The following is a 24,595-nucleotide window of genomic DNA, read 5'->3' on the forward strand; positions in this document are numbered from 1 at the left end:
TTGGGGGAAACTAAACTGACCACAGTAAGTTGGCTCTTAAGAATTCCCTGGTGTGAGGTGTCACCCTTGTGTTGTAGGCAGTAGGTGTCAGATGGAGAAAGCGCTGAAATCTGTACTTTCTAAAGAAGGTAAATTTCAGTTCTTTGCCAAATCCCCATATTGCTCATCTGTTCAGGTTTATGAGACAAATGCCCCAAGGTTACTGGATGTTAGTTAAATCCTTGCTTTCTTCTGTCAGTCACCTTTAACAAGGAACTTTAGGTACTGACTTGCTTTTTCATACTGATTAGGGAGGACTCTTATTAAGGGTTTTAGGATTCTGAATTCCCAATAGCTGTCTGTGTGCCTGCTGTTAATACACAATTATTTATTTTTAAGCAGGTGGCATGTAAAACTTCCCTCCTTTTCTTTTCCTTTTTTTTTTTTTTTTTTTTTTTTTTTTTTTTTTACCCTAGGTAGTGCGGTTTTGCTGTCCGTACTCATTTGTGCTAGTAGTGTTGGAGATGCACGAAGGGTGAGCTGCAAAACTACTTTTAACATGCTGAATTAATCATGGAACTTTCCTCCAAACTCCAGTCAAATGCAGAATTTTCCAAACTGCATCTGCATTAATACTCTTGGTATTATGACGTACAATGTTTGCAGTGTTCTGGGATGTGCTGGGAGCATGCCTGCCCTTTCAGAGTGCTCCCCTTCTTCTGTCTGTAAACTTCCAAGGACGTGGTTTTAACTTTCACATTTTTTATACCTACAGGAAAGCATTTTAGGAAATGAGCTGTAGGAGTCTTGCTAGCATGTAAAAGGCAGTTGAACTTCCTGCGTAGACTGATCAGTTTCTTGTGCTTGCTTGTGGCACTTTCCAAACGGTACTTGGTCTTGGATATCAGAGATCATGCTACTGACAATGATGCTGTTAGATTAAATAACAATGTATTAATAGTTTAGGAACATAGGAGGAGAATAATATACTGGGATTCACTCTTGTGAACGTTTGCACGTGTGTGTGCAAGGGATAAAGGGTGCTTGAAGAGGTGCAAAGTTCTGGGTAAAGGAAGACTCCTTTATCTATTAAAAACTCAGTTACTGCAAACGTGCATTAGAACACTCGAATTAAAACCTTCTCTGTCATCTTCTCTTGCTATACAGAGCTGATGTGTGAAAAGCACATCATACAAAATAAAGAAATCTTAAGATTTCATGCATAGGCTGTGGCAGTAACTATAAGAACTGCTGTATAGTATGATATGAGGAAGTAATTTCAGTCTGTTACTTCTCTTTAAAAAAAATAAAATAATATATATATATATTTGAATCCATAAGAGAGACTGGGAGTTACTGTTCCCAGTTTTGTGACATATTAATCCATATAGATAAAAGATTGAGTGAGTACTTGTTTATCTCATTGTAGAAAATGTCACTGCCTGTTTTAATGGGCTGTGGGGCTGTTACATTTCTTCATTGCTTTTGCTACTTAATTTGCCTTTACTTGTGTAAAGTGAGTGAGAATTAAGAGGCTTCCCGGGTTCTTGAGTAACAGCTGTACTAGAAACTCAAGGGAAGTTGGTAGGTGTGTTCAGGCTATGCAGCAAGTAATTTGAAGCACTAGAAAAGCTTGGAAGATATTTATTACATTCTATAGGTTTCTTGCTTAAAAAGTGAATTTGTATGTGTTTTCCACAGGGTTATGAAGACTGGCTACGACATAAAGCAGACAATGAAGTAAATGGTGCTCCAGTTTATGTTGTTCGAAGCGGTGGCCTTGTAAAAACTAGATCTAAAAACATTCGGGTATGTTCCTAAGGACAAATTGAAAATTGTGTTTTTATCAGATAGCTGAAGGTCTAGTTTTGCTACTAATCATTGCAGCCTGTTTCATCGTGATTCGGTAACTATGTTGACATGAATTCTTCTTTTTTAAAACTCTATTTGTACTCTTCTCATTTGTGTTCTCTTCATTAGGTGGGGGACATTGTCAGAGTAGCCAAAGATGAGACTTTTCCTGTTGATCTGGTGCTTCTGTCATCTGATCGAGTTGACGGTTCATGCCATGTTACTACTGCAAGTTTGGATGGAGAGACCAATCTTAAGGTCTGGGTTACTGCTATGGAAAATGGTGCAGCTAATTTGCGATGTCATTTTTATTTCAGCCCGTTGAAATACATCCCCTGCCCCCCTCCCCCCCTTCCCAGTAGTCCTGTATCATTAACTTAATGGATGCTGTTTTACAGACACATGTTGCAGTCCCGGAAACAGCAGTGTTACAGTCCGTTGCCAACTTGGACAAACTTGTAGCTGTTATAGAATGTCAGCAGCCAGAAGCAGATCTATACAGGTATCACTTCATCAGTAAATATTTTGAACTTAAACTGAAATTAAGTGTTTATTTAGGAACGTTCTAGTTCTTGCTGGGATTAAAATAGCTTCAGACATCTGCTTAAATTTTAGGTTTTAGTAATTAGCATAAGTGTTTATACATATGTACTTCCTGAAAGGTGCAAGTGACAACTTACATTTGAGTATTTCAGTAGTAAATCAGAAATGGCAGGATAATATTTACCTTTTGCATTTTAATCATTACCCTTATGTACACTTCTGTTCTAACCAGTACACTTGTTTCCAGATTCTAAAAAATTCAATGGCCTGTGAGTCTGAGCAAGTTGGAGAAAGAGTTGTATAAGGTTCTGCCTGGAGATTTCAGTATTATATAGTATATATTTTTTAACAGAATTCACTCAAACTGTAGCATATTATTGTAAGCTTGTGTTAATTCTGAGGATATGTGTTGGTCATGCTTATTGTGTTTTTGCTCAAGAGAAGATTTGAACTCCATTCAACATAAGAAATTTAGATTAGAAACAGTGGTATCTGAGTGTGCTTCATTTCAGCCTTTAACACCAGCAAGCAATGTCTTAGAAACTGTAAAACAGCATCTTAGGTAACCAAAGTTACATTCACATCCAAATTTCCCCTGAAAGGTATAATAGAAGGTGGTAGCTATCGAGTAGTAGTTTTCAAAACCCCAGTATATCACAGCAGCTGTTCTTAAGTAAGCTTTGGGATCTTTGAGAAATATTAAAATCTTAAAACTTAAGATGCTTCGTTTGAAGAGGGGTTCAAATATTTGACCCTTAGTTCCATTTGCAGAAAACGTAAAGTTTGGGTAGAATTACTATAGAAGTTTATGTGACCGTTTGTAGCTGGGCATACTAAATATGCCAGCGTCAGATTTTGCACGCAGATTAGGTTGACTTTGTTTAAATGAATATTACTGTTTGTTACGGATGATATGCTGACTTACATTTGTTGAGGAATTACTTCTTACTGAAACATCAAGAAGTCACAATCTGTTGCAGTTGAGTAAGAAATACAATATTTTACGGTTTTATTAATGAACCTAAAAGGCTTTCTCAAATGACTGTTCCTTTGAAGGATAAATGTTTCTGTTCTGAAATATCTTTTGGAAAATTATTGCCAATGTTGCCGTATTGTTTTAGTTTGATTGCTAAAAAACGTTGATTGTTTTGTACCTGTGAACCATTAATGACTTTTTTGTAAACATAGAGGAGTTTTTTTACATTTTTGAGTCTTTATGTAGATATTTCTAACACATGGCCATTTTTCATAGATTTGTTGGAAGAATAACTGTAAGTCAACAAACTGAAGAAATTGTACGGTAAGTAAAACTTTGTAAGATTAATGTTTAGAACTGATGGAGGTGATTAAAATCATGACCATCACAAACAAAGAGTTACTGTTGAATATACGAGAGGGAGGGGTATTTTTACTGATAGTATCAATTATAGCTGCAGGCTTCAGATGGAGATGAGAAAAAAATTAGTGAAAGAAAGTTCATTACTACCCAGTTTTTCAGATCTAATAGGGCAGTTATAGAAAGCTTGGCTGTTCTGAAGGGGGTAATTTTAAAGCACTGGTAATTAGGTGGGAACTTTGTTGCTATTTGTTATTTAAAATGTTTATTGATCTTAAACACTTTCCAGCAGCATATCATGTAGACTACAACAGATCCCATGTCATCTGTTTATCAGAGGCTCTGAGCAGGTGGTTTTGCAGGTGAAATTCCTAGAAATTAGTGGTCTGTTTTAGCAAAGCCTCTGCTACAGATTGTAGCCTTCAGTATACTACTTCATACTACTGCCTGCACTGTAAGGATAGTGCTTAAATCTGTAATAGTCAACACATAACTGTGCACACATAAAGCTATGTGCACATAATCATGTGCTCAGAGTCTTTCCCTGTGCAGTCGTAGCAACTAGCATACACCTAAACACATGTGAAAATACAAAACAGTTGTGAAGCCGCTTTACAGGCCTGCACGTGGCCTTCCCGAAAAGATTGCTGATTGCAGTGGGTTGGCCCCCAGCCAGCAACCAACCATCCACACAGCTGCCCATTCACTTCCCACCACCACAACAGGACAGGAGACAAAATGGGAAGGAGTGAGAAAGGACACGGTTTGAAATAAAGACAGGGAAATCACTCAGAGGAAATGGCCAGATTTTCAGGAATATTTAACATGCAAGTTATTTGTTTACTTTTGAGACTCGTTGATAATCAGGCTTTCAAAAAACTTGGTCACCTCTTCTTGAAATCTGAAGTGCTGTGTTATGATGCATAAGTGTGTCACAGAAACAGGTAAATGTCTTCCAATGTCCAAAATGTTACGCTTTACATTTTTATTTTTTTGGTGACATTTCTACCTGAGCCAAATATTAAAGCTGTATTATTTTCTATGCAGCGTGTGCCTTCCGTCTGAAGAACTGAAAGTCTTTTGGTCTGAGAGCCTCCTATGAGGCTGGCAAACATCTGTCAATTTTAGATAGGAGTAACATGGAGTTCAGAGTGAATCAATGATTTGTCAATGGTTTTTGCACTAAATATGGGAATATAGAAGGCAAATCACTTAGCCCCAAGTCAGATGCCTTAGCCACCCCTCCAACCCCATCCCCCCAAAAAACCACCCCACTCAGATGTTTTCCAAGGTTGTTTCATGTACTGCTTCACTTGGAGCTTTTCAGAATTCATTACTGCCAAGCTTGACAGGTTCAGCTTTCATATAATCTATCAAAATAATTTAGTTGGCAACATATAACAGCCAGTTTAAAGGGAGTATGAAAAAATAACTGCAAGTTCCAGCTGCTGGTGGAGCTGTATCTTCTGACTGCTCCTCTAGTCTGTATTGCACTGATTCAGGTTTTGTATTTTGGGTTTGACAGACTGGTTTTACAAACTGCAAAACCCACTTGAATCCAGAAATGTACATTAGTTTCGTTATAAGAAAAGGTTAAATGCTTGAAGCATTTAGTTCAATTTTACATCTAAAAGTTTCAGTCTAGCCTAAAATATTAACATATGTATGTGTAGTTTAAAGAATCTATCATAGTCTGTGTGTATAATGGGTGCACCTGCTATTTGTGGTGGTAACTGTTGCATTTGCAGTGACATTTCAGTTAAATGTTTAACTCTGGGAGGTGTGGTGTGGGTTTGGAGTTTGTGTTTTTGAGTAACTCCAGGTTATGCTTTCAAAGGAACTTTGAAGTTTAAGAGCTTTGTTTATATCACGGACTGCTTGCGGTACAGCTCATGGAAAAGCAACACAAACCCGAGGACTACGATCTTTAATTCTTTTGCTTATACCCAGTATGTCAGCCTGGCCACTGCAGTTGTTCAGTTTGTGCTTTCATTTGAAACACTGGCAAAAATAGTGACTGCACTTTTTGTGGTGTTTTTTTTCCGCCCTGCAAGCCAACCCTGCCAGCAATTCCTAAAGATGATACAGCTGCTGGAGTAGAACATATGGCTCTAACCTTATATGAACCTTGATTCTGAGTGGACCTTTATTTTTACAGCACTGTTTACAGTTAACTTATCTGATGAAATGAATGTATTATTGTGGAGCAATAGATGTGAGGAAATAACATTTATGAAATTTTGTTCTTGTGTTAGGAAGCAGAACTTGCACTGTTGTGGTGGTGGTGGGTCCATCTAGTTATTTGTCTTTGTTTCTCTGGTGTCATAGCTTCTGAACTTGCTGGATCATTTCAGTTTGACAGAGGGGTAGAAATAAGATAAGTAAAACAGCCAAACCTGAAATAGCACTCCGTTGCACTGTGAGTTCAACAGGTTTTTTGCCTGCTGGCTTCTCAAATAACTTGCAGGTCTCTCTGAACCAGCCATTTGGTATATTTAATTCAGTCGCTAATTACGGGATATTGGACAGGGTGGGAAGGTGTGGCCGTGACCAAAGGAGACGCGAAAGGAAACAGAGAGCTCTGTGGAGATGTGTGGGTGAGGTGTGCTGAAAGGGGTAAGAGGATTGAAGGTGGACCTAAATGAGGGCGGGGCTGGAGTTGTCGCAGTAGGAATTCATAGGGGATATAGAACAACTTTGCACAGGAAACTGGATTTCACTAGTCCTACAAAATACAAACCAACTAGTTTTAAAATGCGGATATGTCTCTTTCTCTTTAGACCTCTTGGACCTGAAAGTCTCTTACTTCGTGGAGCAAGATTAAAAAACACTAAAGAAATATTTGGTTTGTAGACATCTAAATACTTAAAGAGTATTCTCTTAAAACATGTTGATGAACTGTGGTTTAATTTTACTTGCGCTGAAGAAGTTGTAATAGTCTTGCTGACTTGTTACCTGAGGGGGATACGATTGTAGATAAAAGTAATGGTATTATGCTGAAGAATCTCGTAAGGGTATAAAGTTCCAGCTCTGCTCTGTGAAAATATTTGAAGTGGTTTGATAAAGGAATAACTACTTCAATGGATAAATTACTGGTGTTACTCTTGCCTATTGTTCAAAACTTTCTCCTGAGATTTACCATTCTGATTTCCATAAAATACATTTTGAAGAGCAGTGCAGTCATCATAAGGAGCAGCATTTTTAGTAGGTGTTAAAATTACTTCGGTGGCACTGTCTTACTGTAGCAGAATATTGCAAATGCTTAGAAAATACTGTCTCACCATTGTACTGAAAATTAATATCATGTCTTGATTTTATCCTATATTTCTTAAAATGAAAAATTCTGGCAATTGTATATATACAAAAAATAAAGTATAACTCTTTATTCCCCCTCCCTGCCCCGCTTCCTTCCCAGGTGTTGCAGTGTATACAGGTATGGAGACAAAGATGGCATTAAATTACAAGAGTAAATCTCAGAAACGGTCAGCAGTAGAAAAGTATGTTTATTTTCTAATATCTTTCTTATTTGTAGTTTTAATTTAGTTTTTCCTCAGTAACTGTAAAACCCCGATGCTCTCATCACTAGGTTTTAGGCAAGGAAAGACAGCATAACTGCTTTGCCTTCAGTAGGAAGCTATAAAGATAAAATCAGTGTCTTGGTATTTCATCCTTTACCGATTCTTTCGGTAGTGTGCAAAGTTGGAATACCTAAGCTTAAAAAGAGCTAAAGCAGAAAAAGTTTGGGAGGTTTGTTTTTGAGATGTGGAGATCACATAATGGTAGGTGAAATGCTGCTTGAACCAGATGCTCAGAGATGGTTTTCACAACAGTTCCAGCCTCTGCTGTTCTCTGCATCCTTTAATGTAAAACTGCATCATGCCTGTAAAGAGGACGGACTGAAATGGAGTCTTAAACACTTCAAAATCTTTGTCCTGAATCCTAGTATTTGATATAATGAAAAATAGCTTTGTTTCACACATTTTAAAGGATGTAGTCTATCCAGATATGTTTGGCAATGAATCTTGCTTCTAGCGAAGTTGCAGGTTCCATTTTAAAAATTTTGCTCATAGTTACAGGATAGGGTTACTATAATAGAGATTTATATGTTCAACCTTGTGAATTATTTTAACAGGAAAAGAAGTTCTGATATGTTGCCTTTATTTCAATTACAAAAAATCTGAGATAGCCCCCTAGCATTTTTTTGCAAACATGGGATTGATTAATCTTCTATTGCCAGATACAAACAGAACCGTAGAGTGCACAAGAAAAGTTCACTCATCAAAGCAAAGGGTGGAAAGCTGGTGTGGCTAGCATTACACAATGTAGAGGCAAGTTTGACTCTATCCTGATATGGCATGGCCTGGGTTAAATAATCAGATGCACATGATAGTGATCTTCTAACTAGAGAAAAAGATGCTGTGGGTTTCCACTGTGTGGTGGTTTGTACTGCCTTCACAGCCTTGCTAGATAACTGGGGAAGAAGAGAAGGATAAGTCAGCTCCCAGAATCTTGAACAACAGGTATGATACAAGTCAGCTGTTGGGGTATTCTTGCACCTCAATCTAGTCTTCATGTTGCTATATGTAGAGTATATCTTAGTGAGATGTAGGACTTCTTGTCACTTTTGTTGCTTGCTCATCACATAGAAACTTTACATCCATATCAAACACAGGATACATTTAAAAAAATAATTGTCCATTAAGTTTTTGATCAATTCATGTAGCCTCTGTGTCAATAGATTAAGTAAAATAAATTGAAGTTGCTTTTTTTATTTGCCTCTTTGTAGGTCCATGAATTCCTTTTTGATTATTTATCTAATGATTCTCCTCTTTGAAGCCATTCTGAGCACTATTTTAAAGTATGCATGGCAAGCTGAAGAAAAATGGGATGAGCCTTGGTATAATGAAAAAACGGAGCATGAAAGAAACAGCAGTAAGGTAATGTCATTCTACCCAGTTGCATATCTGAGGAACCCTCAACCACTGTATGTTGAACGTGATATTTATATGTCTCTATTCTTGGATATAAATGTAATTACCCCGTGATCCACTTGCAAGTCTGTATGCTGTTGTCCCAGTATTTTTGAGAGCATTAGTCCTATGTAGCCTCACCCTTGTGTAGAAATATCTTACCTCTGTTATTGGTTGGTCTTTTCTTCCTTTATGAAAATGCCAGGCTTTTTAAAAACTTTGGGTTTTGTTGAGATGTATGTCTGATATTCTGTGTTCTTATTATAGTTATTATTCTTTTGGGTATATTTTGTCATTCCATAAATGAAAAGAGGAGGAGGATGGCTGTCCTTGTGCACTTTGCGTTGCAGTGATTTTACAGTTCAGGCATTTTGGACATTCTGTGATGTTGAGATTGTTCGATGTTTTCAGGCTGTAATTTTGCTCAAGCTCCTGCTTGCCTTCTCACTTTTCTGCAGAGATTGGAGGGATGCTTCGAAGTGTTCCTTAGGTCTGCAGTTGTCATAAGTGTCTTTTTTTAATTATTCATTCCTATTTTTCTGTGTTCTGTTTAATTTTTTGTTTCTGTATGAGTCTGCCTTCTTCCAAAGCAGTTCAGGAGCTGGCTGGAGCTGATTCTAAGTAGTAGAGGGGATTTTCAAAGCACAGAAGAATTGGAAATCCAGTTTTCACATGTGATGTGGTGTCAGATGTTTAACACCCACACCCTCCCCACCTCCCAAAGAGTTGATAATTGAAAGTGCTCACTAGGTGCCATTTGTGCAAAAAGGTTCAAATCCCAAGTCAGTAGAGTTCTGTTCTGCTTCACAAGTAGAGTGAAATTTACAGTTAGTACGTGGTGGTTCAGGAAGGAAAAAGAAGTAACGTGAGAGAATGTCTGATTCAAGGAGAGTTAAGACTTTACTGGCATTTCAGTAGAATATGCAACTTTCTCAGAATCTTGTCATGCAAAGTATTTTTGTAGTTTGACTGGAAAAATATCTTTATCTCAGTGCTGTGTAGTATCTGAAATTATTCATTCAGGTTATCACTACAGTTACCAAAATCTTTTCAATGTATTCTAAAATAATCTTATTTAAAAGTGTCACTGTCACAAAATATTAAATTAATATAAAAGTTTTTAAATTGTTTAGTGACTTTCTATTTTTAGTACCTGCACCTACTTAACGCACTTTCAGCTGTTTGAAGTGGTCAGTCAAGTGAATCCTTGGCTCCTCTTAACTTCAGGTAGTTGCTACGTAAGTTAGAATAGTCTGTGGAACCTTTTCAGTTTTGAGTAGAATCAGGATAAGTGTTTATTCATTCTTTCCATTCCCTTACCGTTGTCTTCAGGAGCACACAGAACCATTTGTTGTTCTGCAGTGTCACTCTCCTTATATCATGTCTGTGTTTTTCTCTTTCCATTGTTTACTTCCACAATCTGCTTTACATTGCTCAATACGCTGACATCCTTACTTGGAGTGCATTCTCTGTTATCTGTCCTGTGGTGTGCAGGTTGTTATTTAATAGACAGTGCTTGAAGAAATTTGCTAACCTTAGTAATTGTCGCTTCTTCTCAGTATATCTTCTCTTACATGAATTACCGCTTTCAGTCTTTATCTCTTTTCTGGTTTGGTTTGGAAGATCTCTTAAGGCACAGAACTTCCTGAGGTTTTGTCAGACACCTTGATTGTTGGTGCTGACTTTTATTAAGTAATTATAGCAACACTCCCTAATTAGGAAGAACAGACATTATTTAGCTTTGGAAGCTGTTAACTACTTTTATACTCCCTTTCTTCAAAATGTTCTCCTACACCTATATCTGGTAGAGTTGAAAGAGGTATCCCACATTTTCTCATCTCTGATCTCCCTAACTCAATATTCAAATGGTGGTAAGTATTCCCAAAGTACAATTTAGATGCTAAGTTTGTTGTGCAAATGAAAAAGAGACTTCAGAGAGACTGTAATGTTGCATTTTAGAGTTTGTTAAAATTGTCATACCTAACAAACAGAAATTTCTATCCTGTTACATAGCTGTTTACCTGAAACGTATGTGTTGAACACAGTGATTTGAAGAGGCATAGAAGAAGTCTATGTCATTGAAATCCACACGATCTCTCGTGCTGTGTAGTCTGGATCACCCATGTCACTGGGGAATGCCAGTAGACAGGAACCCTCTTGTTGCTCTGCTGCCCTAAACCAATACAGAATACTTTAAGATTCCTCTGACAACATGGAAAATCAGCAGTTTGCCTTCACCATTTATGGTTCCTGAGGAAAGCCTGTGAATGGTGCTCTTTGATGGAATGGAGAGCATATGAGTTTTTTCAGACCAGTCTCTTTGAAGAGACTTGTTTTGAGACAGGATCAGCATTACAGTTAATATGAATTGGTAACCCTCCTGACAGATTCAGTAGAAAGGACAAAAATTAATGACCTTGAGAACTGAAACATCCAGTCACAGCTTAAGGCAGTCTTATTGCATCAGTCTGAAGGCACGTTACTAGGGCAACCTGCAAGTGCCTGCATTGTCACTGTGCGTGTTCTCGTTCGTATGTACATGGGACTTAGTCTCCTCCAGCTCTGTCAATTTGTCTTTTTTTCATGCATATTGAAACATAAATAACCATGTTGCACCTTATGACTGCAGTAATTTTTACATTTTCTCTTTTTTTCTTGTAGATCCTGAGATTTATTTCAGATTTTCTTGCTTTTCTGGTACTTTACAATTTTATCATACCTATTTCACTTTATGTGACTGTTGAGATGCAGAAATTTCTTGGATCTTTTTTTATTGGCTGGGATCTTGACCTCTATCATGAAGAAACAAACCAGAGAGCACAAGTTAATACTTCAGACCTCAATGAGGAATTGGGCCAGGTAGAGTAAAAAAATACATTGTTTGGGGTGATTTTGCCTTCTGTTTTCTTCTTCTTTTTTAATAATAAAATCCATTGCTGCAGACTCTTTAATTGGTTGTGCTTTGATTTCTGATTAATTTAAAAATAAGCTGTAATTACCTGATGACAGAAATTAAAATTTTTACATAATCAAAAAAAGGTATGTAGTGAAGAGTGTGAGTCGAGATTATTTTTTTTTTCTTCTAACAAATACATGCAACTCTAAGTCTGTGTTTTCTTTTATTTTACAAAAGGTAGAATATGTGTTTACAGACAAAACTGGTACATTAACTGAAAATGAGATGCAGTTTCGGGAGTGTTCGATTAATGGCATAAAATACCAAGAGGTCAATGGTAAACTAACTCCAGAGGGGTTTTCTGAAGATTCTCCAGATGGAAATAGACATAATTTGGTAAGACACATTTTTTCCCACCATTAGGCATCCTAGATAGAAAGCGTTTTATTTCAGAGAAATACTCTTCTAGCATTAGCTTTTTTTTTTTTTAAATGGGAATTTCTGAATAGTTTGAAGTTATTACATGTTATTGAACAAACAGTATTAAACACATCGAGATGTGATTATTTAACCTGGAATACTTGGCAGATTTTTAAGAACAATTTTTTTTATTAAGTATGTTCAAAACTGGGTTGATAAATGAATGTTACAAATAAAGTTTTTTTTCTTTCTTCTAGATGAAAGAGGAAGAACTCTTCTTGAAAGCAGTTTGTCTTTGTCATACAGTGCAGGTCAATGCAGATCAAACAGATAGTGCTGATGGTCCCTGGCATGCCAATGGAATAATATCACCGTTAGAGTATTATGCTTCTTCACCAGATGAGAAAGCTTTAGTTGAAGCTGCAAGCCGGTGAGATGTACTGCCAAAACTATCTAGTGTAGAAATTGCCTACTAGGGCAGGCGATTCATAATAAAAGCAACCTTAAAAATTGCTCAGAAAGATGGTAAAGCCAGGGCCTGGCACTGTCAGTTTACTATGAAGACGTGCAAAAATAAACCACACAAAAACCCTAGGCATATCATAAAGTGACAGTTTAAAATATTTATGGAACTCCTTAAGAAATTATGAACCACAGTGGTCAAAGTATGTTGCCATTAAAATATTGGAGAAAGTGGGCATTCTTCATTTTCTCTAGAAATAGAGTGCAGTAGTGGGGTGTAGGAGCCTCTCTCCTTTCCTTTTCCTTTCTTCTCTCACCCCACCCCCAACAATCAGTAGGCATTATGTCTATAAGTGATGATTTGATGTGTGTTTTCTTTTCGTTGTAGGGTTGGAGTAGTATTTACTGGAACTAGTGGGGACAGTATGGAAGTAAAAAGTCTTGGAAAACCAGAAAGGTATTCATTTTTATTCCTTGTTTCTTTTGAAGGACAGGAAAGTGAAGATTAACATAACATTCTCCTCTTAAACCTCTCTGTCATAAGAAACCTCGCTTTTCCACAGCATCCTCTTTTTAATGCTTGTCCCTTGATGTCTTCCAAGTCAGCTTGCATCTATTCCTTAGCAATTTTAAACTGAGATGCAAGATTTTTTTGTGAGTCGCTTTGTGTCGTTGTGTATTGTAACAGTTCACATCTTTGTGCGTTCCTCAAAGGTTGAGACCGTAGTAGAGTTGGAAAACTGCATTGCCTATTCAAGTCTTACAGTTTGTCCTTTAAGCTCTAAAAGTTTCCAGAGTCAGTCTCATGTATGCATAATGTAATTGCATATTTTAAACTTTCCCAAAATTAGTAGAAATATTATTAACTGTGTATTTTCAGTATGTCATAGCATCTTATCCATTTGATCTTTTTCAGTTAGTTGGCAGTACTTTAAATATAAATGTCTAACATTAATTTTCTAAACTATTGTTACAACAAAAAAATAGTCCAGCTATCAGGGAACTACAGTCTTTTTTGACTGTGTAGATTGTTTATAAGTGATAGAAACAAAATGTAGTTTTCAAAGTTGCATGTGAAGCAATGATAGAAGGATACAGGAATAGGAAGGAGCTGATTGTAATCTCTAGATGTAAAGCTGGTGTTCAGGAAGCTATTCCTATTGGTAGAACCTTTTATTTTTATAGAATGGAATTAAACATATATAAAGTGATGAAAAGCAATCAATTGCACAAACACCGGTGACAGTGACTGTTGCTCAGCAGTGGTAGCATTACTTTTAGAGTTTCCGTAAAAAAAGACACTTTGGGGAAGGCTCTGTGGGGTAAGTTACATATTTATAAGTAATTGTCTTTGGAAATTTATTTCTAAAAAAGTTTTCTTGCCCTTTCCTCTTGTATTAAAACACAAAATACAGGTATAAATTGCTTCATGTTTTGGAGTTTGATCCAAATCGCAGACGAATGAGTGTCATTGTAGAGAGTCCCTCCGGTAAGTGACCAGAAGTTGCACAAGCTGCAGCTGAGAACCTCTTAAATAGTATGTATTCTTAATTTCTGTTCTGTTTTACTTTTTAGGGGAAAAGCTTTTGTTCACAAAGGGAGCAGAATCTTCCATTCTTCCTCGTAGTAAGAGTGGAGAAATAGACAAAACAAGGATACATGTGGATGAATTTGCTTTGGTAAGTGCAGATGCTTGCCCAGCTGATTGGGAGAAAATTCTTCCGGTATAAACTTTGTGACCTGAAGAGAACAAATTGCAGGTGACACCTTCTTGTTAGATCAGAATCTTGTCTACTCTGAATGTAGTCTTTTATTTTCTCACAGAAAGGACTAAGAACTTTGTGCATAGCCTACAGAAGATTCACACCTGAGGAGTATCAAGAAATTGGCAAACGCCTTCATGAGGCCAGGACTGCCTTACAACAACGGGAAGAAAGATTAGCAGATGTATTCAACTTCATAGAAAGGGATCTGGAATTACTTGGGGCTACAGGAGTAGAAGACAAGTATGCAAAGGAGTTTCTGATAACTACACTCAAAAACATAGCGAGTTTAGGATTTATAACTGAAATACGACATGTGCCATGAAAAACTGTCCTGCCACGACCAGACATTCTGCGCTGTTCTTGTTTAGTATGTTTAGCACCCTTTGAATTGAGGAGCATTCAAAACACGTCATACCAACTGATTTTACTTAGTAACAATGACATACAGTGTACTTCATCAGGAGAGATTTAACGTATGTGAAAGAATAATTGTAGTAAATATTTAGAGTAATGGCTAATTACTTGGGAGAACTTCTACACATAGCTCCTTTACAAAGCGTGTATTCTGTGAGTCAGAGGGTGTATTGTGCACTGGAGCATACAGGTAGAGCATTTAGAAGCTTTTCGTGTACCGCAGTAGGTAGTAATTGTTGTGGACTGTTCTAAACCTTTTCAAATGCAGCCATGGTGCCTAAACTAAATTAAGATATGCTTATTACAAATTTTTGATCACTTAGCAGGATTAACGTTCATTTTTTGTTACATAAGGCTTTCATTTTGTTGCTGGTAACAGAATGTTATCTGTCAGACTATGATTCTCTGAAAATATATACAACATTGGAAATGCAGTCTGAAATGATTGTGACAGTGGGGTTACAGGAGTAACAGGAGTTACTTGGTTTTGTAAAGTTTTTTGATTGGTTATTGAAGATTTTTCTTGTTTCTAGACTGCAGGAGAAAGTCCAAGAAACTATAGAAGCCCTCAGGCTGGCGGGTATCAAAGTGTGGGTACTCACTGGAGATAAACACGAAACGGCTGTTAGTGTCAGTTTATCATGTGGACACTTTCATAGAACCATGAACATCCTTGAGCTTGTGCAACACAAGTCAGACAGTACGTGTGCAGAACAGCTGAGGCAGCTAGCCAAGAGGTAAAATAACCTGAGATGTCGTTATCTCACTGATGATTTTAGCTTGATTTTCTTCTGTTTTCAATTTTTATGACAGTCTCTTTGAGGTATGTGCCGAACACATGAAGTTGCCTTTTAAAAAAATTGTTTAGTGATATAATAACAGACTTGAAGAAGCAGTCTGTCTAACAGGCTAACTTCTTTGTTTATTGTATGGGCAACCACATAGTGAGTCAAAGCATTTAAATTTTTCCATCACGCTGTTACAAAGCTGACACTTCTGTCCCTGAATAGAATAAAGGAAGACCACGTTATCCAGCATGGACTGGTTGTGGATGGGACCAGCCTCTCTCTTGCACTCAGGGAACATGAAAAACTGTTCATGGAAGTTTGCAAAAACTGTTCTGCAGTGTTGTGCTGTCGCATGGCACCCCTTCAGAAAGCAAAGGTAAGTGAGAATATTATCAGGATTGTCAAGTATTTTTGTCATGCTTGGAGGTGGCAAGGATTTTTGGAACTGCTTTGTTTGTTTGCCTGACCTTTTTGTGTGACTTCTGAAACTTTGTTAAATTCAGTTGATCTAGAGTAGTTTGCTCAGAAGCTTCTATATGCATTTGTGAAAACATGCAATTGGGTGGAGGAGGGAATCGCAATACTGCCACCGTGCAAGAAAAAGACTAATCTTTTATCAGTCGCTTGAGTGTTCTGTCAGGCAGTAGCTATCCTGATCTCCTGCAGGCTTATTGCATTGCCTGTTCCATCACTTCTCCAAAACAAAGACACTAAACTGAAAATTCATTAAGCTGTAGGGAAGAAATGTGCTTCTCTAAAGATTTAAAAAGTACCCAAGTTTGAGGAGGAAGTAGAAGGGAAGGGAAGTTGAGGCCTAATCTCCAGGGAAGGTTTACGTTAATGTTCTCTTCTAAGACCATTTTTCTTTCACGTTACTTCATTTTACTCAAATAGAGGTTAGATAAAATTCAAATTCAGGTTTTGTGATTTGTTTTTTTTTTCAGCCGAGCCCTGAAAAGCTACACTACTTATTTTTTCCTTTTGAAACTTTCTGTCTTCATGTTATGCTTCTCTTCTTTTTTTGACAAATACTCAATAGTGTATCTTTATTAGGGTAGTTCTTAATTTATTATACTTTTAGCTTACCTGTATTCTTTCACGGCTTTTTGCACATATTTCCAGTAATACTAAACCTCTGAAAGGACACTGTTGCCCACTCTTATTTTTACACATTGTCAAAAAGAAAAGGAAAAAAGACCTTTTTACCTTAAAGCACTAGGAAGCCCTTATGTAAGGTACTAGATGTGTAAAAGAGGGCAGGCTGGTTTACTATAGCATGAGTGACCTCTTCTGAGGTCACTTTTCCTGCTTCCAGCATTTAGCTAGGTTTTTAATGCAGTCTTTAGAATCACATTATACAACTGTTCAGCTGTGTATAAAACTTGGTTAATACTAGTTTCAATAAAATGTTAAAATGAAATTGTCTGTAACTAATACGAGAAAACCAATTTGTTGAATGTGTCCACTTAGCATACACTTCTCTAGCTGGAATTTTTGCCATCCCCCTCTTTAAGGTGTAGTCATTTGTCTATGTTGTGTCCTTGTTCTTATTTTGTAATTTAACTTGATTTATAATTATAATGTGTTTTGTACTGCCAAATCTGGCAGATAGCAGCCAGTAATGCTTTCCTTAATTCTTATTCTGTCCAGCAGGTAATCTTCCTTATCTCCTGTGTTTTGTCATGAAGTACAGTAAAACCTAATTTTGATGGCAGTGACTTTTTCATTTTAAATACTGAAGTATATAAATCACTGAGACAAATGCTGTATAACGTGGGAGGGAAGTGTATGGCAGTTTAGCCTTGCATTTGATTTTTTGCTGCAGGTACCCTTTTTTAAGATTTACTTTAAGGTTAACTGGAACTCAGCTTAGTATTTCCTGAATATTTTCTTTTAACTTTAGTTAATACATGGCTAGAAGTCTCACTGCTTATTTATGTATATTTTACGGCTCGGAAACCTTTTTAAACATCTTTCAAGTCAGTCATTCAGAGCTGCTGCTGATTGCTGCTGTTAAAATTTGCCAGAGAATTTGTCTTGACCTTTTTGCGTAGATGTTTGGCTGTATTACCACAGTCTTCGGTTATCTCACGAGGACTGATCTGGGTGACATACTGCAGCCTTCCTGGCTCTTTAAGGCCGCTTACTAAGATCTAATGCTAAATGTACTTGAAATAATTACCCCTTAGGAATGGGGAACCTTTAAACTTGAATATTAATACCTGCAATTAGGGAATGTTTTCCCACAATCGGGTGGATTTCTCTGAACTGTAGACTGTATTCAGTCACTGTTGTGTTCCTTGTGGGAAGCGAGTTACCGCTCCTGTGAATCAATGTACCGACACTGCCAGTTAGAACTCAATTATTTGAATACAGTTGTTTGTGTCTGCTTACATCATGCAGTTTTTGCTCTGCTGATATTTCCACTTGGGGTTTTCTGGACCTTCAGGGGGAAAATGCAGTGTTTTTTCATAGTTGAATGCTTTGGTTTTAGAAAGCCCTCTGGATCTGCATTCACACCTTTTACCTTTGCAACCCGTTCATGACTGAGTTAGTGAAGCCTTTACCTTTAGTTTGAGCTCTCTGCAAGGTTAATAAATTACTAATTCTCATTAACCAAAAGCCTCAGCTAACTTCTTTCTGTTTAGAATATTGTTGGCATTTACATTAAAGATCCATTTCCTTTCTGCATAGAGCAGGATATCATTGCTTGTTTGAGGATTGTAGAGCCTTGTATGTGAACAATTTTTTTCCTCTTTCTGGCTTATCTTTTTTGACTTTTCCAAATGAGAATACCCATTGGTGATAATGAAGTCACTTTAAAAGGAAACAATTTTCCATAATAACAGCATGTATTGATCTTTGAGCTAATACATTGGGTTTTTTTTCAGATTCCTTTTTTACACTGATCAGTTCTATTAATTGAAAATGTGAAGAATCTGGGCATGTCTGCTAAAGGACTTTAAATCTAGATTGCTCCCTAAGTAAATTTTCAGTTCCAACTTTTACTTGTCTCTTTTGTAAGATGAAGCACCGAATTAAGAGTTGTAAAAACATCTAAGTAAGAATAGCAAAATAAGGCAGGCATAATGTTTAAATAGGGCTTGTGCCCCAAAGCAAGCAGCTTTTGTAAAGGAGCAATGCATTTGTGCATGTGATGTGCAAAAAAAGTTTTTTACACAAGCGTGCACATTCATAAAACTAATTATATTTACAGGTAGGTACTAAGATACTTGGGAATTAGTGGCATGATTTGTAGGTGGGATATCTGTCTAATCTGAAAAAAATCTGCCCTTTTTTTTTTCTCCTGCAGGTAGTGCGACTGTTAAAAACGTCTCCAGAGAAACCTATAACATTAGCAATTGGTGATGGTGCTAATGATGTGAGCATGATACAAGAAGCACATGTTGGCATAGGTAACTTTCTTTTGTCAGAAGAGACAAAGGCAAATAAGATGGAAATTTTAGTAGCTATTAAAACAGATGAAGTTCTAATGTTTTTGGACCTGTGAATGACAGGGTGTTTATCAGAGTCATCTGTTGTAGCAGACTTTTAGCGAAATTTAAAATTTAAGGCTGTTTGCTTTCAGATGTCTTAAGTTTGTTGTGTAGTCTGCTAAGAATCAGAGATCCTGTTTAAATGCTGCCTTAAGAACAGCAAAGATTCTCTGTAACTAGAATGTCAGAAGTACTCTGCTTAGGATATTGGAAGTGGTAATCTTAACTATAGGCACTGTCAGATTCTAAGTTCTTGTGTAAACTAACTTGACGTGTAAAACTTTCTCTGTACTAAACTGCCTCTGTTTGTACCATATCTGTATCACTGTAGAAACGCTATTTGTGTCTAGTTTGTCTTTGAGGAGAAGGCTTTCATTATGTCTCAAGAGAGACTGTTATTCTCAGCTAAGCTTGGTTGTTTTCTTTGTTTATACCGTTTTCTGTTACCTGGCTAGGACCTTCTTCAGACTTTCTTCTGCTGTGTTATGTAACTGAGTACAAAACAAAACACACCAAAAAAACCAAAAACAACCCACCCAAAAAAACAACACAAAGTGTCTGGTTTTCAGGAATCCTGGGCCACTTTTCTTCTGTAAAAGACCGTTTTGTGTTCTCTGTGTATGCTTAGGCTAATCATAATAATAGTTTTTAGAAATAAATTTGTGCTCAGCTGTGACGAGTGACAAGCATTGTCAGCCCGTCAGAGTCAGTAAACTACTGTTGTAAGAACAGCATTTCTTTTATTCTGCTGTTGAGTATAGGTCATATATTATTCCCAGAAAGTACTCTTAAGAAAAACCTCTTTTAAGTAAAACATACTAAGTAAATTTATAACTGATGTTGGATTGCTAATGTTTTTGCTTGGTTTAGGAATATTTTTTTTTTAATTGAATCAGCATCAAATGAGCAGTTCCCTTAGTTGTAAGTGTCAGGAATAATGCCTTCTTTTGGAACTGAAAGATGCTGAAGTCTTTATAACCTTGAAGTGCAGAAGAGTAGCTTCAGGTGTATGTTGTTGGGTATTTTAAACCTTAATTTTTATAAGGTTTAATCTGTTTTCTATTTTCTTTCCTAAATATTACAGGAATCATGGGTAAGGAAGGAAGACAAGCTGTAAGAAACAGTGACTATGCAATAGCACGGTTTAAATTCCTCTCCAAGTTGCTTTTTGTTCATGGGCACTTTTACTATATTAGAATAGCAACCCTTGTACAGTACTTTTTTTATAAGGTAAGTCTTCAAAGAGTGCCAGTAAGTTAATGGAAAAATGTGTAATCTTTTCCCAGCATGAAATTTATTTCAGATGTAAGATTTTTGTTGGGAACAGGTTAAATATCTTTGTTCAAACATGTTTTCTAGGCTTTTTTGTAATGTTTCACAACCAAATGCTGTAGTTTAACTGTGAAATTGTTTAGTACTTCCACCTAGAAGTAGTTTTTAAATACCACACTGAGTTTCTGGAGGCTGAGGCACAGACATGTTTGCTCTATGAAAGCAGTATTACTACCTTGAAATTAAAGAGTTTCTTTAGCAAGATGTATAAGTATCACGGGTTTTTTTTGATTAATTTAATATGAACCAAATCCATTCATCTTTCTTAAAGGAAGAGGAGCACAGGAGATAGCTGAGGGAGGGAAGGGCCTACAGAAAGTGTGTAGGGAGAGAGCGTGCTCTTTGCTAGCAGGCTCACCTTAAGAAAACTTAACAGTCCCAGCCTTGACTTAAGAAATCCTCAGGTGAAAGCTGCAAGGAAATTAAGCACCAGGGACTGAGTTATCTCTGGGTACCTGCCTGGGAGCTGTGGGCAGGGAGCAGCAAGGGTGAGCTTAAGCAGGATGCTAGAGAGAGCAGTGGGGGCATGCCACTCCTTTTTTTCTTTTTTTTTTTTCCTTGATCATCAGTTTTGATAAGAAGACAGATTTCACTATCTTAAATGAAATTCAGAGATTCTAGCAGTGGCCATGAAACCACTTCTTATCTTTTGTTGTTTGCTTTCATTTAAAGATAACAGCATGGTGTTAGGTTTTGGTTTCTGTTTTGTCTGCTCCCATGCAAAAAGTTCGTGTGTGCAGGGCACAGGCTTTCTTCAGTGAAGTGTGGAAACTATTTTGCAAAGAAATTCTTAAAAAGAAAATGAGGGGGAAATGGATGGATTTTCTCCTCCTTTAATACTGCTTGTACTCCCATAATGAGTTGTCTTTGTTAAGCACATTTATATTTTTTCCAGTTTGTTGTCCCAAAGCATGAACAAAATATGCCCTTGAGCAGAGCATAATGCTTCATTTTGCCAAGTAAAATGCTGAAATGCTTTATTCTCTCCCTGTGTATTTATACCAGCTTGTAAGAGTTAACAGTTTCTTTTAGGGTTTTGAGGCCTGTACTGAGGATTAACTGTTTCGTTCACTTTTCATTTTTCAGAATGTGTGCTTTATTACACCACAATTTTTATATCAGTTCTTCTGTTTGTTTTCACAACAAGTAAGTATTGGATGCCTTCTGTCTTGGTAGATGTGTATGAAACACTCGGAGTAAATAACTAAAAAAATGGGAAAGAACTACACAGGAACAGCACAGATTTTACACTTAATAAATATCCAGCTTTATTTTCCGAATTTGATAGCTTGATGTTGCTCGATCGTTATGTGATTATAGCTTTTTTCTAACTAGTAAATTCACATAATTAATGATCTGTTGCTGCTATTAGTGTGCTTATAAATTTTAATAAACAACTTTTTTCTTTACAAGACTGAAAATAATTTTTTTTCTATTTTCAGACGCTCTATGACAGTGTATACCTGACTTTGTACAATATTTGTTTCACTTCCCTGCCTGTTCTCATATACAGTCTTTTTGAACAGCATGTGCATCCGCATGTATTACAGAGTAAACCTGTGCTCTATCGGTATGTGTATCTTCAATATGTTGTCATAGTAGCACATAATTTAGAAGAACAGTGGCGTATGCAGAAGTCTGAACTTGCTATTATGTGTTCGTACAGTATTTTGATCTGTAACTTCTGCAGTTTTTAGTAATTATCTTGAAGAACTGCAGCTACATAGTTTTCATCCTAAAAGTTAGTACTAAGTATTATAAGAGAAGCATCTTTTTATGTCAGTCATGTTAAGACTGGAAGAGAATTGAGCACTTGGCCAGCTTACATGATTGGCAGCCTTTTCCTCCATTACATGTAGGAGGAGAAGATCAGTCAGACACACAAATGAAAAACTAGAACACTGTGGTTAGGGGAATCACCACAAAAAATGCTTTACAAAGAGGGGAAGTGATTTACTGTAGAAGTAGATGGTCCTCCCAGTGGTAGCGTATTGCACTGCATACTGCTTTATGGAGAAAAAAAGTACGTATTTTTGTAAAAAAGAGATGTCTCTTAGATGCTTCTCATTTCCTAAAGGTCTTTCAAGCAAAGCAAGGGGCAAGTATCATAAGATGTGGCTTTTTCTTCCTCTTGCAACTCCACCTCTAGGGAGAAGAGTTCTAGTTAGTGACATTCTGAATTTGACCCATTAAGGAGAACTTTGCCACTGGTGATCCCTTCGTAAAGCAGAGGCAAATCATGAGAGCTCAGAGGTTTTTTTGCCCATGATTTATGTATTTTTTTCCTATGTCAGCGTTCATTAAATGTTTCTTGGTGCAGTTGAAAGCTACATTTATTCAAAGCAGTAGCTGTCATGCAATGTGAATAGCTGATGGGTCATATAAAGACTATGTAAAATCCAAAATCTCTTTTATTTCTCCAGAGACATCAGTAAAAATGCCCATCTGGGGTTTAAACCATTTCTTTACTGGACCATCTTGGGCTTCTTTCATGCATTTGTTTTCTTTTATGGCTCGTATCTTCTAATGGGAGAAGACACTTCTCTGCTGGGAAATGGCCAGGTACAATAGCATAAGAATTATTCTGTCACTATATTTTTGCTGATACTTCTTTTCTTTTTTTTTTTTAACATCCTCTTGTCTCAGAAAAATGTAATATTTTTTACTTTTGTGAACTACGTAATTAACAAAGATGCTTTGAAAATATTCATGTGCGCTATCAACAGTAACATTTCTTAGTGTGGAAAGCTGTAAGACGTTGTCAGAAAGTGTATGTCCATGAAGAACATATCTTTCAAGAAAATAAATGTATTATGGTTGTCTTCAACTTCGTTTTATTTTGTGTACTGGTGTTGTCAAAATCGTACATCATAACTTCAGTAAATGAGAATTTATATTCATTCATTCAGAACTCAAAATGAGTTGGACTTAATTGCAGTGTTGAACAGTGGCTTCTCTTTAGCATGTTAGAAAGTTAGGCTTAAATCTGAAAGTTGCCAAAAGTCTTAAAGCTTCTTCTGAAGATGTATTATTTCAATTACTCAGAAATTTTAAAGAGTAAGTGGTGCAAGCTGCTTTAACTTTTATTCAGTCCATGTTTTAAGGACAGTAACTTAATGAAATCGTCAAATACTAATTTGACACTTTCTGTTTTAGAGAAATTGAAGTTCACAGGAAAAATCATACACAAAAAACTCTATAAAGGTTGGATGAAACCATTAGAAGCCCACTTTCTCAATTTTTTCCTGAGTCAGTTAACCCAATTTAGAGTAATCAGATACTGATTTTTTTCCTCATAAAACTATTATGGGTAGTGATACCAAAACACATTTGCTTCTCTCATTATGCCGTTCCTACTACTGATACGAAGTGCTTGCTGATTTTCGTGTAGGGCTTGGTAGAGTTGCAAGTTATGGCACAAGCTACAAAAATAGCGTCATGTTGTATTCACAGTGGTCACCCGGTTGATAGGGAATGGGCATGAGCTCAAGAAGTTTAGCCAAAAAAAGGATTTCCATATAATGATGTACAGACAGTGGCCAGAATTGTCTTGAGTGACTAAAATCAGAAAGCATGTGAACTGGTGGTGGGTGGCATCCCTGAAGGGAAAGGAGCAGTAAAGGGGGAGTGGTGCAGCTAGCGGCAGTACCCATTTCATAATGAGATGTTTGATAAGATCATTAACGTAGTTGTGCTGGAGACTAAAATGTCTCTTACAACTGAGGTATGTGTGTGCCCTCTCTTGTTACTTGTTACAAGCTATGTGACTTTGAAGTTCTTGTAAATTGGTAAAGGATCTTTGGTGCTCTTCTAATGAAGTAATTTTACACTACGAATCCAGTGCATTTTCTCTGCATCTGTCTTAGTTGTCAAAACACCTCACTTCAGAATTGCTTAGTAAATGTCCACAAGGCGGGAACAGGCTTTTCATTGTATTTAGTGGTAGATGTTTAGTTTGGGGAACAGATTATATTCTATAAATCAAGACCACTGTGCTGATTTAGACTTGATGGAGAAAGTACTTTTACTGGTTTCTTGTATAAATTAACCTCAAGATTTTTTAAAAATATACTTTATGAATGAGCATACTAGAAGTAAATCTTTCAGATGCCCTTTGACTTCTCATGCTTTCTGTGATGGTGACTTAAAAAAAAAAAGTCTTAGCGTTTATTTGGAGTTACTCTTTCTCTCTCATGTGCTTGCTGAAAGATGGTTATTGGAACTGGTAAACTGTGTGTTGCAGTGAAATACCTGCTATGCATAAAGTATATTGCAAATCTAATGTGTGCCTGAAAAAGCCAAAGTTAAGGACAAGAAAAACTTGTGTATTGCTGAGTGCTT

General features: G+C 36.8%; 1 protein-coding gene across 5 annotated transcripts in view; it reads left to right on the plus strand.

Moving 5' to 3' along the window:
* The window catches only part of ATP11B (ATPase phospholipid transporting 11B (putative)), a 76,996-nt gene that overhangs the window by 22,874 nt on the left and 29,527 nt on the right, over nt 1–24,595 (plus strand). For all 5 annotated transcript variants that reach the window (XM_080409132.1, XM_080409133.1, XM_080409134.1 and 2 more), the window contains exons 5-25: nt 1,681–1,788; nt 1,960–2,088; nt 2,229–2,332; nt 3,626–3,673; nt 6,490–6,554; nt 7,125–7,206; nt 8,496–8,646; nt 11,341–11,538; nt 11,813–11,971; nt 12,253–12,425; nt 12,846–12,914; nt 13,873–13,946; nt 14,033–14,136; nt 14,282–14,463; nt 15,171–15,374; nt 15,648–15,801; nt 18,739–18,841; nt 20,007–20,152; nt 21,341–21,400; nt 21,697–21,824; nt 22,678–22,816. In XM_080409132.1, coding sequence (XP_080265258.1) covers nt 1,681–1,788; nt 1,960–2,088; nt 2,229–2,332; nt 3,626–3,673; nt 6,490–6,554; nt 7,125–7,206; nt 8,496–8,646; nt 11,341–11,538; nt 11,813–11,971; nt 12,253–12,425; nt 12,846–12,914; nt 13,873–13,946; nt 14,033–14,136; nt 14,282–14,463; nt 15,171–15,374; nt 15,648–15,801; nt 18,739–18,841; nt 20,007–20,152; nt 21,341–21,400; nt 21,697–21,824; nt 22,678–22,816 — 2,580 coding nt within the window. The remainder of the gene's footprint in view (nt 1–1,680; nt 1,789–1,959; nt 2,089–2,228; nt 2,333–3,625; nt 3,674–6,489; nt 6,555–7,124; nt 7,207–8,495; nt 8,647–11,340; nt 11,539–11,812; nt 11,972–12,252; nt 12,426–12,845; nt 12,915–13,872; nt 13,947–14,032; nt 14,137–14,281; nt 14,464–15,170; nt 15,375–15,647; nt 15,802–18,738; nt 18,842–20,006; nt 20,153–21,340; nt 21,401–21,696; nt 21,825–22,677; nt 22,817–24,595) is intronic.

This window comes from Falco punctatus (assembly GCF_963210335.1).
Source record: "Falco punctatus genome assembly, chromosome: 13".
Classification (NCBI taxonomy): Eukaryota; Metazoa; Chordata; class Aves; order Falconiformes; family Falconidae; genus Falco; species Falco punctatus.